The sequence below is a fragment of the Petromyzon marinus genome, chromosome 4 (assembly GCF_048934315.1).
Source record: "Petromyzon marinus isolate PM22_M1 ecotype Great Lakes invasive population chromosome 4, UKy_Petmar_22M1.pri1.0, whole genome shotgun sequence".
NCBI lineage: Eukaryota > Metazoa > Chordata > Hyperoartia > Petromyzontiformes > Petromyzontidae > Petromyzon > Petromyzon marinus.
In genome coordinates, this window is record NC_133670.1 from 19,066,448 (window position 1) to 19,086,424 (window position 19,977).

At 39.8% G+C, this 19,977-nt stretch overlaps 1 protein-coding gene across 11 annotated transcripts; it reads left to right on the forward strand.

Annotated features, from left to right (window-relative positions):
* The first annotated feature begins 323 nt into the window (after window positions 1–323).
* On the forward strand, window positions 324–19,605 carry LOC103091773 (ikaros family zinc finger protein). Of its 11 annotated transcripts, none has more exons than XM_032945729.2 (9): window positions 5,559–6,227; window positions 8,338–8,414; window positions 8,955–9,017; window positions 10,808–10,912; window positions 13,845–14,168; window positions 15,215–15,382; window positions 16,296–16,415; window positions 16,590–16,733; window positions 16,876–19,605. In XM_032945729.2, the coding sequence occupies exons 3-9, from the start codon at window positions 8,978–8,980 to the stop codon at window positions 17,742–17,744; spliced, it is 1,770 nt and encodes a 589-aa protein (XP_032801620.2). In that variant the 5' UTR covers window positions 5,559–6,227; window positions 8,338–8,414; window positions 8,955–8,977; the 3' UTR covers window positions 17,745–19,605. The 11 variants fall into 11 exon arrangements, with proteins under 11 accessions (XP_032801618.2, XP_032801617.2, XP_032801621.2 ...); XM_032945739.2 differs by lacking the exon at window positions 8,338–8,414 and adding an exon at window positions 11,220–11,328 and having other exon boundaries at window positions 5,564–6,227; window positions 16,593–16,733; XM_032945727.2 differs by lacking the exons at window positions 5,559–6,227; window positions 8,338–8,414 and adding an exon at window positions 324–421.
* Window positions 19,606–19,977: the final 372 nt, after the last annotated feature.

Below are 19,977 nucleotides of genomic sequence, written 5' to 3' on the forward strand. Positions count from 1 at the left end.
CGAAACAAAAACAAACCGAACAAACAAACCACAGCATTCTTTACCAACACAACCCTCATCGGCAACCACGGCCTTTCGGGGAGTGAATAATGTCAGCGGCGTTCTTAATTTCAGCATTCGCAAACCCTGAAAGCCGTTTCGACAAACGGCGCCTCATCAGCAGTTGAGCGTCGCAGGAATCTCCACCCCGCCTAGAGCCCCTCCCCCCGCCCCGCCCACTTCCACCCTCACCCCGCCCCTCGTGCCGTCCACCCGCCACGCAATCCCCTTGTGCTGAGCTTCAACGATTCCCCCCCACCTCGCACTCCACTTGCCCCTCCCCCTTTGCCCCCCCCCACCCCCCCGCAGCGCGCGCGTGGCTCGCGCTGAGCTCGGCGCCTCGGCGCGCGCGACGACGGCGGCGGCGGCGGCCGCCTCGGGGGTGAGCTCGGCTGGGGCTCGGCTGGGGCCCGGGGGGCGGCGGCGGCGGCGATTTCGCGCGTTCGTTCCCCTCACGGCCCAACGGGTCACCGTTATCATCCTCACCCACCACCACCACCAGTACCACCACCATCCATCGGCATCGTCGCCGTTGTTGATAGCGTGCAATGAGTGCGTTTGTTGTCGTGGTTGTTTATGAGGCCGGGTTTGTCGCGTACGCGGTTGTTGGTTGGTCGGTGGTTGGTGGTGGTGGTGGTGGGAGGATGAAGAAAGGCAACGCGGGGCTGGTGATGAGGCGAGGTGGCGGCGCTCTTTGCGATGCGTGTGTCGTCGCGTCGAGCCCCCTCGGCGCGGTTATGTAACGCGGAGCGAGATGGGGCATCGTCGTTTATTTGCGACGAGGTTTTTTTGTGTGTGTGTGTGCGCGTGTTGTGTTTTAGTGCTGAGCGTCCGTCGGCGTTTCTCTCTTGTGTTGTTGGTGTTGTTGTTTATATATTGACTTGCCGATGACTTGGAACGTGCACGGCGCTGTTGATTGCGTTCGCCGATTAACGTAAGACGCCGAGGAGGAAGGTGAGCCGGAGAGAGGGAGGGGAACTCCGCCGGCATTCGCCGAACACTGTACATGTGCAGTGTCTCTGCAGAGGAGGTCGGATTTAAGTGAATGGAACACCAAAAGTGGACTTGTTTGTAATTGTTTTGTGTCGTTTAAACTCGTGTAAGTTAAAGAGGAGGTTCGGGGTGGTGTGTGGAGGTGTCGTATTGCCTCGTTTCTGTGTGAAAACCGGCTTATGAGTAACGGACTTTAATCAAATGCCGGAATTGACGAGTGTTCTTGAAGCGTCCACTTGTGTACACAGCAGGCGTTGCCGGCTCGTCGTTAAGTATTGGGGGGTGGGGTTGCGTTAATTAATTGATGAAGTATAGCGACACAATAACTGCACACCGATAAGCGCAATGAGAGAAAGGACGAACACGGCCGGGGAGTCGAACCGTTCAGAAACTTGTCCTCGCACCACCACCACCCCCCACGTTACCACCAATGCAGCACACGTGCAGAGTACAGCATCGAGTAGTTATTAGTACTTCATGCTGGGTCACGTGAACGGTGCACGTGTGTGTGTGTTTGTGTACATACAAGTGCGTACAGTGTTGTTGGGAATACTCTTTCGCAGTAACAGTACCGAGGCCAAGAGGCCTCGGGCTGGAGGGTTTGTTTCGAGGCAATGCGATACGGCTGTGCTTGTGACGTGTACGCGGTGGTGTTTTAAAAGGAACGCAAATAAGACGGTGTGGAAGGATTATGCATATGTTTATAAACGATGGGCTGTGCTGTATTACGCGCCGTGTACAGTGCTTTAAAGCATACTGCACAGTACTTTGTTGCTAGGCACACTGCGTACAGTGCTGGAACTACTATAAATACCACGGGAACCTTGAATTATTTTAATCTGGCGGAGCAGCAACACAAACTACTGTACAGCATAATCAGAATACTTCATGTGTAGTTTAGCACAGGCCTTATGTAGTGCATAACGGTGTTTAACTTCTGTCGTAATCCTTCACCTTTAGAATGTTTTCATACGCATTCCAACATTGCATTGGCTAATGCACTTATCCGAATGCATGCTTGCATTACCATCCATTTAAACGCCTACCTCGCTATCGGTGTACCGTATACAGCGATATATATTCGTAGATAATGCACAGCAATTATTGCACGTTGTATCATGTGTCTATTCTATCGGTGGTCGGATGGAGAGCCCGGTGTTTCTTGCGATTGTGTAGTCGGCTCTTTAATCATAGCTGCCGCTCCCTCGCCACGCGAATCTTCTTCGCTTTCCAATGGCTGAGCCTGGAGGGATTGACCGTGGTAACAGTGTTGGTTGGTTACTGTACTCCCGTCGGAAGCCCACTTGCTCTCCCTTTATCTGTTCTCATTTAATCTAAGGCTCACCGTTTTTATCTATCGTCTCTTTTTCCGTATTATCGTCCCGGCCGTTGCAGTCCGTGTGCAGCGTTAAATGCCTTTTGTGTGATAGTGTGTGTCGTAATAACAGGGGCTTGCTTGTCTGTTGCACAGAATGCCACTGATGTTGAATATTTCCCGTTTTAAGATAGTATCTCCTCTTTCACTGTCATCGCAACCTGATTCTTTTGTGTCTGAAATACTACAGTACGGTATCTAAGACCGCTTTTTAATGGTAATAATTGAGGGCATTTAATGTTTATTAAACGATTTAAAAAAATATTTTTCACTAAAATCACCTCAAACTACTCGTGTAGTTATATGGCGTGCAACCACGTAAGTATGCCCTTGATATTTGAAAGTAAGGGGAGAGGGTAGTACTGCAAGATAAGGCTTCTCATAATGCCACAATGAATGTATTTTGATAACGGGCCAGGATCATTTAAAACTAGTTTAAATAACTGGGTAAAGTATATTACAATGTTTATGATTACCCTGTAAAGCCCCACTGAGTCTTAGTGATCTTTTTCGGGAGGATTCTGCATTGGGATGTATGGCCAATTTACAGTGTTTGGCATGTGAGAGTAAACCAGAGTTTCTTGAGAAAACCCTTGTATAGAAGGGGATAACATTCAAAAGCTCTGTACAGATGAGTTCCAGAATCCATTTGCAGCCTACCATCACCTATCAATTTCGCAGTTCAAAGCCACAGCAACTCGGGCACTCTCTCACCCAAGAACTAACAAGGCTGAATCCTGCTTTTGAAATCTGATAAGATGGGGTGACTCAGTGTGGTTTGTTCGTAGACATATATTGTAGAGTTTTAAAAGTTGTGGCTGAAATTAAAAAAATAACAAGTCTGATACATTATGCATGCAAAAGTCGTGCAGAAAATTGCAAACACAAAATTAGTAAAGTCTTGGTTATCTTGTTTAAAAAAAAATCGGATTTCATTCCACCAAGTAAATATGAGTTTGAATTATATGCAATGTTACAGTCACTGGACCTTATAAAAAAAATTATGTAAGGCACAATTTACTACTTTTAGGGAATTTGAAATTCTGACTAACAATTTGTGTCGGGTGATTGTTTTATTGCCTCAGACATATGCACAGAAACAGTCTATGAATGCAGCATGAAGGTAGAATTGACCATGGGTACACATGATACTTCTGATCAAGTGACTCGTGAGATAAGTTCAATGTTATCGGCAGCATTGCAGACGAGATATTTATGTGTCCATTTCAATAGGTTGCTGCCTATTCTGTTTCATTCCACTGTCTAGTCTACTAAAGGCAAACACTATTTATCTTGCATGAAATGTTTACCTTTTTCCATAAAGAAAACATACCTTTTATTATAAATACTTGTGTTGTTCCAAGGTCTGTAAAACTGCTTGGTCATAGAAAGCAATGAGATGAGAGGGATTCGCAATAATTTTTTAAAATGCAACTTAAAATCTTGATTCGTCAAGTACGAGTAGCAAGGGATAAAATGCCCTGTTAGCCACTGTCAAGCTACCACCGCTCTTTGCTGTCATTCTTTTGGAATTGGTTGCTATTATTTCCCCGTTGATTTCTGTTTTGTACATTCAGGTCGTCGTCATCAATTTTCAGTGTGTCCCCTGAAAAGCAAAGCTTACTCAAGAGCCAAGCTAGACAGTTTCTAGGTTTTAATCACAGTGCATGGTGTAAAACATTTAGTTTTTTTTCTGCTGTCTGTAAAAAAAACTGGCTTGCAAGACCTGGAATTCATTTCAGGCATTCCCATCTCTTTTCCCTTACATTCCTGACCTGAAGCCAGTTGTGCTTTTTTCTTACCCAATCCTTGAACTTTGCTCATGCACTCAGTTACTTTGATTAACACTGTGTAACAAAAAAATTGTTCCTAGTTAGTAAGTGTTATTTCCTAATTGCTTATGTCTCAAAAGTACAGAAAATGGCTATTGTTCCCCACAAACTTTGCTTTTGTGACCAGGACAGTGATATTTTGAAATTTACCTATTTTCAATGGGAAAACGTGTGCATTTGTGTCTTTCGTTCACGTAAAGTCCTGGTCACAAAAGCAAAGTTTGTGAGGAATAATCGCCATTTTCTATACTTTTTAGGCATAAGCAATTCAAAAATAACACTTAGTACCCTGGATAAAAAATTGTGTTACAGTGAGGGAAAAAAGTATTTGATCCCCTGCTGATTTTGTATGTTTGCCCACTGACAAAGAAATGATCAGTATAATTTTAATGGTAGGTTTATTTGGACAGTGAGAGACAGAATAACAACAAAATCCAGAAAAACGCATGTCAAAAATGTTAAATTGATTTGTATTTTAATGAGGGAAATAAGTATTTGACCCCTCTGCAAAACATGACTTAGTACTTGGTGGCAAAACCCTTGTTGGCAATCACAGAGGTCAGACGTTTCTTGTAGTTGGCCACCAGGTTTGCACACATCTCAGGAGGGAATTTGTCCCACTCCTCTTTGCAGATCTTCTCCAAGTCATTAAGGTTTCGAGGCTGACGTTTGGCAACTCGAACCTTCAGCTCCCTTCACATATTTTCTATGGGATCAAGGTCTGGAGACTGGCTAGGCCACTCCAGGACCATAATGTGCTTCTTCTTGAGCCACTCCTTTGTTGCCTTGGCCGTGTGTTTTGGGTCAATGTCATGCTGGAATACCTATCCACGACCCATTTTCAATGCCCTGCCTGAGGGAAGGAGGTTCTCACCCAATATTTGACGGTACATGGCCCCGTCCATCGTCCCTTTGATGCGGTGAAGTTGTCCTATCCCCTTAGCAGAAAAACACCCCAAAAGCATAATGTTTCCACCTCCATGTTTGACGGTGGGGATGGTGTTCTTGGGGTCATAGGCAGCATTCCTCCTCCTCCAAACACGGCGAGTTGAGTTGATGCCAAAGAGCTCCATGTTGGTCTCATCTGACCACAACACTTTCACCCAGTTGTCCTCTGAATCATTCAGATGTTCATTGGCAAACTGCAGACGGGCATTTATATGTGCTTTCTTGAGCAGGGGGGCCTTGTGGGCGCTGCACGATTTCAGTCCTTCACGGCGTAGTGTGTTACCAATTGTTTTCTTGGTGACTATGGTCCCAGCTGCCTTGAGATCATTGACAAGATCCTCCCGTGTAGGTCTGGGCTGATTCCTCACGGTTCTCATGATCATTGCAACTCCACGAGGTGAGATCTTGTATGGAGCCCCAGGCCGAGGGAGATTGACAGTTATTTTGTGTTTCTTAGATTTGCGAATGATCGCAAAACTGTTGTCACCTTCTCACCAAGCTGCTTAGCAATGGTCTTGTAGCCCATTCCAGCCTTGTGTAGGTCTACAATCTTGTCCCTGACATCCTTGGAGAGCTCTTTGGTCTTGGCCTTCGTGGAGAGTTTGGAATCTGATTGATTGATTGCTTCTGTGGACAGGTGTCATTTATACAGGTAACAAGCTGAGATTAGGAGCACTCCCTTTAAGAGTGTGCTCCTAATCTCAGCTCATTACCTGTGTAAAAGACACCTAGGAGCCAGAAATCTTTCTGATTGAGAGGGGGTCAAATACTTATTTCCCTCATTAAAATGCAAATCAATTTATAACATTTTTGACATGCGTTTTTCTGGATTTTTCTGTTATTCTCTCTCTCACTGTTCAAATAAACCTATTAAAATTATAGACAGGATCATTTCTTTGTCAGTGGGTAAATGTACAAAATCAGCAGGGGATCAAATTATTTTTTCCCTCACTGTACATAATGTAATTTATACTAATTTGTCTTAATCATCAGGATTACCTTTCTACTGCTGGATGAAGCATCATGTCATCATCCTCATGGTATTGTGATGCCATAATCTGCATTGCTCCTGCACATGAACTGATCTAATCGCTTTTTCCATAGTGGTAATCTCGGGGATGTCTGTCTTGGCATCTTTACTCTTGGCACCAATTCCATCACCAGTCTTTTCTATCAACCATCATCCTTCTAGCAGTGTGCCTTAAATCTACTTTTCTTAATAGTCAATTTATCTCTGATTTGCATTTGTTCTCTAATCCATGTGTTCCTCTTTTTGTCACTTAGTTTAATTCCCAGAATGCACTTTACATGCTTTGGATTAGTTTTCAGTTTTTATTTCAATTCATTAGTCAATGTATCTGATCCATGCGACAGTATGCACTTTTTAAAAACCTTCCTCTTCCTACGTTATTCTTTTTTTAATTAAATAAATTTTCCAAAAGCACTCCAGCCTATACTCACTCACCTCTTTATTTCATAATTGTGATCCTGGTCCAGTTTCAATAATCGCCTGCGATATACATGCACTGTTGTATTTTCATTTGTGTTATACCTTTGTTTCTCCAATTCAACTTTTGGAAATTACCTTGTCACTGTGAATAGCCTTTGTGAGAGTAAATCGCATTCCCTGCCGCATCTTCTGAGACATTGCAGGACGACATGCAATTTAGACATTGTGTAAACTAAGACGTCGTAACTCCAATTCCATAATGGATAGAATACAATACATCATCATAAAATAAGAATAGAATTTAGGTGTGATCAGGACCACTCGTAAGTTGATTGTGAAAGGAAAACAAATTAAAATATCTCGGAATATTACATAAATAACTTCATCAATATGGATGTAACTTAATAATGTGAATCGCTAATTCACATGAAAAAATATATTCTTAGGTCAACCACAGACTGGCTGTAGTGCACGTTATGATGATCTGAAGCCAGCTGATGGGCTTGGTGCAGTGAGAGTAATGTAATCCTTTGCAACCACTGTCACTCCCCAAACATTGTGATCTTACGTATACTTTTTCTTATTTTTTTTCACACATTCTGTTATGGAATTTCATATCCTACTAAAATCGCAGCCTGCCGGATTTTACGAACATTTTCTGTACTCGAGCCCATAATTTGTATAAATTCTATGTTGCTTTATTTGATTTAACAGCAACTGTATAGTGCAATAGCCTACCATCTGTTAGTTATGAAGGACAGATGGTAAAGTTAGGTTTCAATTGACAGGCCATGACCTGCAGGTTTCAGAAAACCTACCAGTGTTTTAAAAAAATTCTTAATAAAATATGATGAATGTTAACTCTGAGTTAGTGGAAAAGAGAAGCAGAGAGTGGGAGAGAGAAGTAACATAAAGAACGGCAAGATATGTGGGGGGAATAGATGCTCGTGGGATGGCATACTTCCTGTTAGTAAAGGAAAATATTTTAGAAGAGTAATATTTAAAGATAATGAAAATAATTGGATAACAGTTTAGCATATTAGTAATTTTCTGTAAATGTTACTTCATTTTACATGACAACACGTTGTGGCTAGAAAATCAATTGAAATCCATATTTTCATTTATTGCATATCCACATGCTACAACTCTAAAAATGTCACTAAAGGAAAAACATTTTGAGAGTGTTTACATTATGAGACCTCCTTTGCCAGTAGCAAGATATAGTAATAGGTTTTTACCCTTTTATCTGGCACCAAAACTGACACCTTTATACAAGGGATCATGTTTGCAATAACCACAACACAAGCAGTCAAAATGCAAACAAAAAGAGACAACTCTGATAATGATATGCATTATGCAAACAAAAGAGACAACTCTGATAATGATATGCATTATCAGAGTTGTCTCCTTTTGTTTGCATTTTGACTGCTTGTGTTGTGGTTATTGCAAACATGATCCCTTGTATAAAGGTGTCAGTTTTGGTGCCAGATAAAGGGGTAAAAACCTATTACTATATTTTGAGAGTGGTTATGAAAATTAGATTTTTAGGGTACATTACATCAAGTTTTCCCTGTCGATTCGTGCTTTGCATGTAGGATTACCTGAGTTTAAATACCATAATGTCTTTCAAAAGAGTTGAGATTTGCCTCGAATTATTGCAAATCTTCATAATGAAAACAACATTTATATGTTTTGTTCAGATTCGTTTGTTTCTAGCCTCCCTCGACCCGAGGGTTGGCTGCGACGGACTATCCTACACTTAAGAGAACTGTCTTCGGTAATATTTGCGAGTTGAAATTAGACCTTTTTTCATGCATGGACTTACATTTTAATTGAAATGCACGCATTTAAAGTATGTTTTACCACACAGCACATCTAATTGGAATGTAATTAAAAGACCATAAGAAACCATCACTCCACATTTTCCACATTTAATGATAATTCTGTCTTAAGTATATTATAATTGTTTTTTCATCAGTGACCGAATGCTTTAAGAAGTGTTAATTTCTATTAAAAAAACGAGTAACTTTTCCATTAGTGTTACAACTTGTAGGTGCTATTTCTATTTGCTTGTTCATATATTAAATGTTGCTAAATAATAAACTGAATGTACTGTAAAACACTAGATAGCAATAATAAAATGTACTCCAAAACACTACATATAAATTCTAATTACTACAACCAGGGATTGCTTAATGCAGATGAGTTTGCCAAATGTGTTTTAGCTTATACTGCACAGCAGCTATGTTAATGTTAAATACATCAATTATATTTTTAATGGAGGTTCATATTTTTTATTTTATGCGTGTTTTTAAAGGCCTTCAACTTTGTGCCTTAACAATGGAAGTTGAAGGGACCAATGGACATGCACAACTTTCAGGTACTAGTCTAAAGTTGCACTTTTATTGCCATCAGCAATTAAGAGTGGTCAGATTTACAATTATAAAATCACTTTAGAAATCAACCATTTGGAATTAAAGGTGCTTAAAGCCAGGCCCTTTGGATGTGTGACAGTACAGATAACGCTTGGCAGATCCCTTGATGGGGTCACTCAGTTTCAGGAATCAAATTTATGCATGTTAAAAGGGTATGATTGCCAAATATAGCTGGGATGCTATTCTTTAATTCACCATGGCTTGATATCTGGGATGCTGCTGATTGCATCGTCCAATCTAAAGGCTCATGGGGTAATTTTTATAACTTGTAACAGATACATCTGGAGATAAGCTTTGTTCTCATTTGAAATCAGTATAGTACAATCAGCAATGTTTGGTGTTGGCAGAAGTGAACATTGACTGCTTTACTGATAAATCCTGATGTGGATGAAAACGGTACACTGTTGTCTATTTCACTGCTGCCTTATATGATTGCCACATTTTCTTAACTATTGGAGTTGGTGATCTAAATGATAAAATGGCCACAAATTATATTATTTTTATTTGGCTTTTGTACATGCAATACACATGTTTGTTATTACATCTACACTTGCATATATATATATTTATATGGAAGTCAAATTTGGCTAAAAACTATTTACACACCAATCATTTATGTAGTAAATGGTAACGTTCACTCCGGAGTCTTGTCAATGTCTCAGTCTAAATTATGTATACAGTTGGTAGGACAGTATTATATCACATTAATGCATAGAAAGCCATAATGTAATGCTTTAAATATTGTAACCAGGACTAATACATGGTTCCATAGTTGGCATGCCAAAATAAAACCATAATTGATGCTGTGGAAAGTTACTCATTACTCTTTGATTCTATTCGGTAAAGTCACATTTCGGTAAAGCCACATTTTCTTAACTATTGGAGTGACTTTACCGAATAGAACCAAAGAGTATGGATCCTTGCAGTCACGAAAGCTTCAAATCTAAAGTTACTCATTGCCAGGTAGGATTCACACATAACCTTCCATTTTTATGGATTCATGGGGACTTTTGGTGTCTAAATGCCACGTAAAACGACAGTAACAAATACATAATGTCCAACTAAAAAAAACGCATCAAAGAGAAGAATCATAGAATGATGTTTGGCATTCCGACATCCATTCATAACGGTACTCCTGCGCTAATCACACGAAGTACAACCCACAACTAGGAAATGCGACTTCCAAGAATACCTTACAACTTAGATACCATAGTCCAGACTCGGCTTCAAGGCACAGTTATTTTGTGACATAGACCTAGCTTGGGTATATTTTTTATTGTTAGAAAAGTTAGAATGAATTAGTTTATACAGTGCAATCAAGTGGAAGAGGTATATTGAAATAATAGGAAATATTTTGAGAAATAGTGAAGGTAACAATAAAACATGCACATTACTATTATAGCATTTCGTGTATGCTCATATGCAAAAATTATATTGCTCAGGTTCGAAAGTGTTTTATGCTAATAGTGACAAGCACACTGAGTACAAATATGCAGCTTAAGTAAATGCTTCTAAATATAGATATATTGCACAAGTGGTATTTCTGTTCATTTAGGCTCACATGGGATATTTTTTTGTGTGTTATATACAACCCTCCGCATGATTTCCTTATTTGAGCATCTCAGATAACTTATACAATCAAATTGCAGTCTATTTAATACGCCGACTTTTTTTGTTTAGGTTCTGATTTACACGTGCAATTTTTGACTTCTGAGAACTTGTTGGGTATTTACAGGGAGCGGGGCATCGTCTCCAGATAAAAGTTGTCTGGAATCTGGCATGGGGACTCATGCCAGCGGTCCCATCAGCCCCAGGTCATCTCCAGGACATGCCGTTCACGGTAAGAGGGCTGAGTAATGGTGGTGGCCAGTGTACTTACTACTCTTGGAATGATTACTGAATGCATTATGAGAATATTCCAACATTCCTTACTTTATGATCATGATCAAAGATTTTTGGTTGATCATGTTGCCTATTTTATGTCACACTGTTATGCAAAGTATTTTCCAAAATACTCAGAGTATCCTAGAAAAAAAAAACATTTTCCCATTCTGGTGCTACTTTCCTTTGCTGTTCCAAGGCAATGTGAACATTTTATATTCCTGTGTCAGTGAATACTAATTCCATAAGATAATCTCTGACTTCAGACCAAGAGGCGGTACTGAAGTTACCAGTCACCGAGGTATAATAGTTGAATCGACCATGACAAGGCATTGGATTGTTTGCCTTAAGAATAGGCTTCTTAATCTTCACTCGGTGAGTTTTTTCGAGACTTAATGATACAATAAATATTGCTATCATAATGAATATGTTTCTGAAAAACATAAAATACATACAATTTTCCTGATTGTTAATATAAGCACAATATAAATAAGCAGACAATGTCTCCTGCCTTCCACATAAATGTAACATTATTTTTTACAAAGCTTGGAGTGTATAATTTCATCAGTATTGTTTCAATACAAGCAAACTGGACCAGTTTTGGCATTGTATCATCAGCAAAAACTAGCCCAGAGTTGCTTGTATTGAAATAATGCTGATAAAATTAAGCACTCCCAGAAGGCCCTGCGGCTGATGGGATGTGTAAAAATACTTGATACTTTACATGGAGGGATAGATATATATGGGAGACGTATTGTCTGCTTATTTATTTTGTTATTAATGTAAACACTGTAATTTTCACATTGTTGTTTTTTTCACGTGTACTGGAAACTCCTCATCAAAATAATATCTACAATTACTGCGTAATAATTATTACCCAAATTGTAATGTGTTAAGACAATACCCCGAGGTGTGTGGTTGCTATGTTGCTATGTATGATATAACAAAAACATGTTCCCCATGCCCTTTTGTGGTTTGGAGATGTCGTGTATAACATGTATTCTACATTTGAGTGTATATGTCCCAGCAGCAGGGTGATTTGTGGGCAGATATAATCTTATAGTGATGGGCCAGTAGGCATACAGCCATCATGATTCAGGATGCAATTGGAGAAGATGACTTGGTCACTAATTTTGGCGACACCATCAACTTTCAGAGGCTTGCAAAAAGTTGCTTAGACGTGTAGGTTATATTTAAAGGTTCTCTGTATGCTAACATGTCAAATATATTTAAGTGATTTCGATATACAGAACATATCCTAAGAGCATTTTATATAATTTAAAACGCATTCATGTTCTCATAAGCAATTTAGAGAATTCGAATATTCTAAAATAAAAAATTCTGCCAGGAATGGTATAATGTTGGTGCTTTTTAGCTATACAGTACATTTAACACATGGCGTTATGTGGGTGTTATGTTAAGGGAATACATTTAAAGCAGCTTACCATAGTAGTTTTTAGGCATAATGTTGTTTTCTTTAGCCTTCTCGTCCACTTTAAGATGCATTCCCGCATGCCGTTTCCACTTTCCCTGCAGCTCAAACTCGCTCATCTTTTTGCTGGCACTGCTGTTTTTTTTAACTCCAGATGGTTGGTTGTACTATTTTTGCCCATTCATCATTTACTGCGACATGGAATAAATATCAATGTTAAATAATAGTATCGATAACTATTAGTAACATAACCAATGCAGTTTCTGATATGTGTTCTTTTGTAATGATACAAAGTTAGAAAAGAGAAATGAAATTTAGATCAACTTTCTAATTATTTTAAGAATATTTTAAAACGTTCCTTTGTAACCTGTCAACAAAGGCATAATTAGGTCCTATGTTGTGCTTAGCTGTTGTGTAGGAAATGAGACGGTTGTCTACGGAAACGGGTAAACATTTTAAAGAAGTCTCCATAAAATGTATTTTCACAAGGTTTGTAGTAGAAGGGCAAGTATACATTTACAAATGGATTTTTTGTCTAAATGTGAAGATATAATGTTCTGTTTGAACCATTCTATTGCTAAAAATGTCATCAGCTCCTATTTTGTTTAGAAAAAAATATATTTTAAAGGTCCATAAAAGGGCCAATTCGGTGTGTGTTTCCTTTTGGTGAAATTTCTCTTCACTAGGGCTGTGCAGTTTGAGTACAATCATTTTGATGCACTGCATTTATCTCAAGGCCCTAGCAAACACTAAAATATTGCTGTGAGTTCACATTTCATCCTGTAGTTATTGTTAGTGGCCATAACATTTTCAGTGAAATGATCCAGTTTTAAATAAATAAAAGGCCAAAAGTTTAGGACACAAGCATATATTTCACTCTTGACCTGCCCTTAATTGTCATGTGAAGCATGATCATGGACATAAGGCACTGGTGGTGTTTCTGTGATACTGCAGTATTTTGTGGGTTTTTGCTTGCACAGGTACTGAGATATAGCACTTATCCAATGGTATTGTATTTTGTAAACAGGATCAACTTTATATTCTTAGTTTTTTCGGTAAAGTCACGTTGAAGAGAAACAACAAAATAACAAAATATATATATAAAACAATAAAAAATTCTCACGACGTTTCGACCATAACTCAAATGGTCATCATCATGTTCTTATTGTTTTATATATATTTTGTTATTTTGTTGTTTCTCTTCAACGTGACTTTACCGAAAAAACTAAGAATATGAATTACTGCAGTCACGAAAGCTTTAAAAAAAAGGATCAACTTTAGTTTCTATAAAACATGTTGAGTAATAATTGTATAGTGAACCCTCAAGGTGCTGCACTTGTGTATATTGAACATAGCATTTCTCAAAGAGGATACTATTATTTTGAAAAAAGTCCCTTTGTCTACCCAAGCAAGTGTACCTTTAAAAAAAAAAATAGGCATTGCTATCATCCTTGTCCAGGAAGCTCGGTGAAAACAGAAGTTATCAGCAGTGGTGGGGAAGAAGAGGAGGAAGAAGAATTGGAGGGTGTGCACGCGCAGGATGAACTGACCAATGGGATGGAGGATGCGGGCTGCCATGAGGATGGAAAGCCAGATGGCTACGGGTCCATGTTGGGCTGTGGCACAGTAGATGAAGGCAGCGAGGAGAGAGGGCACTTTGGGTCACCAGGGGAAACGAGACGATTTTCAAGTGGCAATGGCAGCAGCAAGCTGGCATGCGATGTGTGCGGCATGGTGTGCATTGGCCCCAATGTTCTTATGGTGCACAAGCGCAGCCACACTGGTGAGAATGGCTAAATATGAATGTTACACGACTTAATCATAAGCAACTAACAACTTTTGTGTTGACTGTATGTATAGTACAATTTTTCAAAATAGAGCAATGGAAAATGTAGCTTTCATGAAAATGTTATCATTGTTTGTATTCATACAAAAACCATGAACATGCATAACCCTTTTGTAAGCCATTGCTGGACGAGCGGCCTCCCCATGCCATGCAGGTCATATTTGAACGTATTGGCGGTATATCAGTGCGCAGTATGAAAAAAAAAATCGCTATGATTATTTATTTTCCCGCGATTCGCAACCCCGGTCAGAAAATCTTGCGGGGTGCGTCAAAATCAGTTGTCGTAATGTCAAAGCAGTCGAAGACAAATGTTATGAGCAGCTGAACATGAAGCTTCACAGTCTGTTGGCACATAGCACCCAGCCTGATGACGATTGTCTCCGTGTTCAAAAGGCATATTTGACTCGTGCTCGAGGCTTGGTCGGACGGTTCCTGGATTCATTTCTGGAATAATTTCTTGGCTTACAGTGGTATCTAAAGATTGACTCATGTCACACGTTTTAATGGGAAAACCGCTTCTGAATCGAAGGCAACTTCTGATGCAGTCAGCAACTCACTAAAGGGCAGCAGCGGCATTGTCAGACTATTTTATGAGGACCGGTGTGTCACGCTGCACTGGTGTACCGCCAATACGTCCATTTGACAATACTTTACTACTATAGTACTGGTTGGTGAAAGCAGGGAACATAAATATTGGATTATGGTACAAGACAACAATGAATTTAGCTGCTCTGCCTGCAGCTGACAACATGGCCTCGAATGGTGGTCACTCAGTCAAGCACTACCCAGGCTCGACCCTACTTAGCTCCCTAGATCTGAAAGGAATTAAAACATTGAAGCAAATATTTAATGTTCGTAGTGACAATGTTAACTCTTCATAACCCACAACATGTTTCATAAGTTCAATAGATGTAAAGTTTGCTCTGATTGGGAAAAAAAAATCTTGATTTATAATGTGGGGATGAATCGTGATCTTCATGCAGGTGAGCGTCCTTTCCAGTGCAGCCAATGTGGTGCCTCATTTACACAAAAAGGGAACCTGCTGCGCCACATCAAGCTTCATACTGACGAGAAGCCGTTCAAGTGCCACTTGTGTAGCTATGCCTGCCGTCGAAGAGATGCTCTGATGGGCCACCTTCGTACGCACTCAGGTATGGCAACATATCCTTTCTTTAAGTATATATTCGCATGTACTTTTCAGGCATTTCCCATCCGTTGAAGCTAATAAAGTGATCTGAAATTCGTTTGGAAACTATTTAACCATGTAATGAAAAATGATTTGTTGAGAATTTGGTTTCAGTGAGTCTTTATCCACCCGTCATTTTAAACCTTTTTTTCATAGTAATTTATTTCTTATTTTTAGACATATAGTTCACGATAAAAAGCCATCATCTTCATGTATGTATATTTAACTTTCTCACCGTCCATAGCTAACCGTGCTAATCGGAAATTCGGGAAAACATTTCTGTAGTGCAGTTTTATACGTTATGGTAATTTCACGTTTACACTTTAACTAGCTTTATTACCCGGCTTCGCCCGAGACTTGGATTTTTGTCTTGGATTAATACACGGCCTTCGGAGGGTGGGGGGGGGGGTGCGTGACGTCAGCAGGCACACTGCGTGACGCTGCCGCATGCTGGTGACATAGATGTGACGTCACCGCTCACTTGCCGTGCAAAATGTATCCATTAATGCGCACCCCCCCCCCCCCCCCGCATTGTGTTCAGTCTGGAAGCTACCCACATGCCAAATTTCAAGTTTGTTGCATGTTGGGAAGTATGCTAAACATTTCGAACAGAGACATTCACAAATGTCCCTTTTATATATAGATGATACCTCAAGGTTATTTGTAATGAAACGATACTATGGATTTTACAGGGACATTAAAAGAGGGTTGGATGTGTTTTCTCCAAAAATATCAACAAAGTAACAAATTATAAAGCTTTAAATCGAAAATTATATATTACTACTAGTTTTCATAGACTCTTGACACCTATATTCGTTCCTACGTAAAGTGACTGGAAGTACTAGAAGACACCATACTGCCCCTTTTTCTCTCTACAGTTGGAAAGCCATACAAGTGCAGCCACTGTTCACGCTGCTATAAGCAGCGCAGCTCACTAGAAGAACACCTGGAGCGTTGCCCTGCATACCAGCAGCAGCTTTCTACCAGAAATCAAGAAGGTACACGATCTGCATAATTTTACTTGGATTTGTAAATGTTTAATATTAAAGCGACAATAATTGCACAATGCCTATGCCATTTGAGTTGTATAAAGTCATTGTTAGTGACGAAATGATTTTACAAAACTGACCTATGACACTTTTGTTAACGGTCAGTTTTGTGATCTGGTTCAGCAGACGCAGACATTAGGGTCCATATGGATCAGCCGGTTGCTGACGGGTTACTGGAGGCTGGTTCAGACAGAATACCCCTACCGAACCAGCTGCCAGGCAGCTTCTTGGCAAAACGCAAAAGCTCCACCCCACAGAAGCTCTTTAGTAAGCATGATTTTGTTTTTATTTAAATAACATGCAATACTTTAAGTTCATATTATACATAGTGATTGTTTTACTTATGTAGTAATGATTTGAGTTAAAAGCATATTCCTATTTAAAGATTTTTCTTGATGTTTATTTGCAGACCAGAAACGTCTGAATATGGATTTATCTGATATTCGCTGTGAGCAAATGGTAAGCTCAGATCAAAATGAAGCACCTCATTTTGTGGAACAGGCAATGTCTACATATCTCGGAGTCAGGCCACTGTTGTCGCAGTCACCTTCACTGCAGCCTTTGGTCTTACACAGCAGTGAAAGCAATCGCATTCAGCCTCCATCTCCAAGCCTCGCCATCCCAAACCCTCCCAACTCAATAGAAGACTATGCACCAGTAATTGGTGCGGTCTATTCTCATACAGTGGGTCAGCCAAGCCCTAGGAGCCAAGGATCACCCCTCCCAGGGCATGGGTTCCAGTCGTCCGGCAGACAGAAGGGCACATCGGAGCAACGATTGCCAAGGGACAGAGCATCTCTGGGGTTTCACGGTAGAGCAGCAGCAGCAGTGGCGTCTTCGCCCAGCAATAGTTGCCCCGATTCCACAGACACTGAGAGCAGCCACGAGGAGAGAGGCCGACGTCTGTTCCACGGCCGAGCTAATTGCAGCGCAGGTCAGCCAAGAACCGGAAACTCCAGTGCCACGCAAGATGCAGCAAGTACACCAGCGAGGGAAGATGTGCCCCAGCTACAAGAAGGGGGAGGACAGCCAAGGCCACCTGCCTCGGAAGGCGGGTTGGCCTATCGAGTAATGGGGCCCGATGGGGAATACATGAGGGCATACAATTGTCTGCACTGTCAGGTGATTTTTCTTGACCACGTGATGTACACTCTACACATGGGCTGCCATGGCTTCCGCGACCCTTTCGAGTGTAACGTGTGCGGCCACCGCAGTCGAGATCGATACGAGTTTTCTTCACACATTATCCGTGGAGAACATATTCGTACGATTGAGTAAGCAAGAATGGGAAATTGCACTAATATGACAAAGTGTGCACCAAGGAAAGGGTCTTGGGATTGCTCAAAGAGCATGGTGAACCTGTTTACGCAGGGAATGAAGAAGTTATTGCTTTCACCCTCATGACATTTATTAAAATGCAAATTTTGGATAGCTGCTTTGTTTGGAAAGACATCTTAAGCACTTTGAAGCAGTTTCTAATGGATTGGAACTGAGTTAATGTTTTTGTAAGACTGAACTGATTTATGTGAACGTATATGGATTGTATTGAAAACAATGGTTTAGTTGATATAATGATCAAGTTTAAGAGTTTCATGAAGCTTCTATAGAAGATGTACTTTTATGTTGCAAATATAGCCTAGTTTTTTAAGTGGTTATTAAGTAAAAGAAAAAAATACCACAGTAAAATCTAAATATCCCATTGTATTTGTTACCATTTTAATAATGAAACATAGTAAACTATGTAGCTTAAAATGAGCCAAATTATGTGTTGTATACAAAAATACTTTTAAATCCGAAGAATGAAGTGTTTATTGTTATGCACATCTTTGTGCACAAACCTTGGGAGCACATTTTAAAAACTTTCATCGAAATTGTATTCCTTGATATACTGAGGGCAAAATGTACTTCTACTAAACATTTCGCCACTGTTTGGTTTCTAAATATTTCAGCAATGACGTGGGGCTCCATTTCTGCTTGTAATCATGTGCACATTTTGTATTCAAATACTGTACTTTGAACCATTATTTTTCTGGTTGCTCTGACAATGCTAAACTGTTACGTTTAGCCACTGCATAAATGGTTTTGGTTTGCCACTAAAATATAATACAGTACATCCTGCTAAGAGTGATCTAAAGCATGGTGACTGTAAAAAAAAATCTTTATTTTGATTGTGAAAATGGGGATCAAACATGCCAGTCATAAACTACCAAAATATTGTGATTGGAACTGTTGTAGTTGCTGACTGGCAACAGTTGGTGCTATGACATGAATTATTGACATTTCTATAATGCCTTTGCTAACCTCTGCTGGCCTTTAAATATTGAGTAGTACCTTTCAGTGAAATGGCTGCTTAGTAATATCGCTAGCTTGCATTTTTACTTGCATGTCAACTATTTCTGGGCTGTAAGACAGTGCTATTGAAAATTAATGGTAATAAAACTACAAAAATGCACTTTTTAGGTTCAGTAACTAAGTGTTTATGTTTATTAGTTGGCTAGTGATAGCTGGCGCTTTGAATGTTAAATAGTTATTTTTTCAGTTATGTAACAAAAAATGGATGTATCTACACACCTATTTGGGAGTTATATTCTGGCATAACATTTGCAGCAATTATGGTGGGGGGTACTTTAGACTCGTTTTGTTGACCAAAAGTACTGTGTGATTTAAAGGCACTTTATGATGTTTTGAACGTTTGATGCATTCTTATGGAACATTTCCCCCTTTAAAATATTGAAATCAATACCGAATGAAGGCTATATATGTATGTTGTATACTGTATTTCAAACTATATTGTGCTGAGATTTTTGACTGTGGGCCTGAACGTTTTTACAGTTGTATTTTAAGTGATGTATTTAGTGAAGCTGAACGAATGATGGGTTGTATACGATTGATTTCTACAATTCAAAGAGGCTGTGTAGCTTTAGACGCGTTGACTTAAGGCGTTTTGACGGTCTTTGCTCTCCCGCCAAACATCCTACTCCAGTTCTTGCTGCTGTCGCTTGTTTTTATTATTGCAGATTTTGGTTATTTATAGGAAACATATTTTTTCAAAAAAGGCTGAAAGTGTGGTCGACTAATTACGCTAATAAATCGTTGAAAAACATGTGAAAATGCCCGAAATAAAAACGTTTATTGGCAATGCCGGTTTGTGCGCAATAGGCGGCGCTGTTTAGTTTTGTAAGCGCTCGATTCGGTTGCCATTTGTGCATACCTATCGTGGTTTAACCGATTATTTCAACGCAATCTTACATCATAAAAACACAACTAGCTAGCAGTGGATACCTATACTTGTATAAATGTCTTTCAGAGTGCAAAATGTAAGAATTTGGAGACCTCTCAACACCTCCATGAGTGCTGCTTTGTACCGCCCCCCCCCCCTACTAAAGCGGTGCTTTTGGCATAAACAGTAATAACACTTTTTCATCTTCTTTGGTTCTTTCGGTAAAGTCACGTAGAATGAGAATAAAATAATAAATTGATAAAATAAAATAACACAATAATATTCTCACGA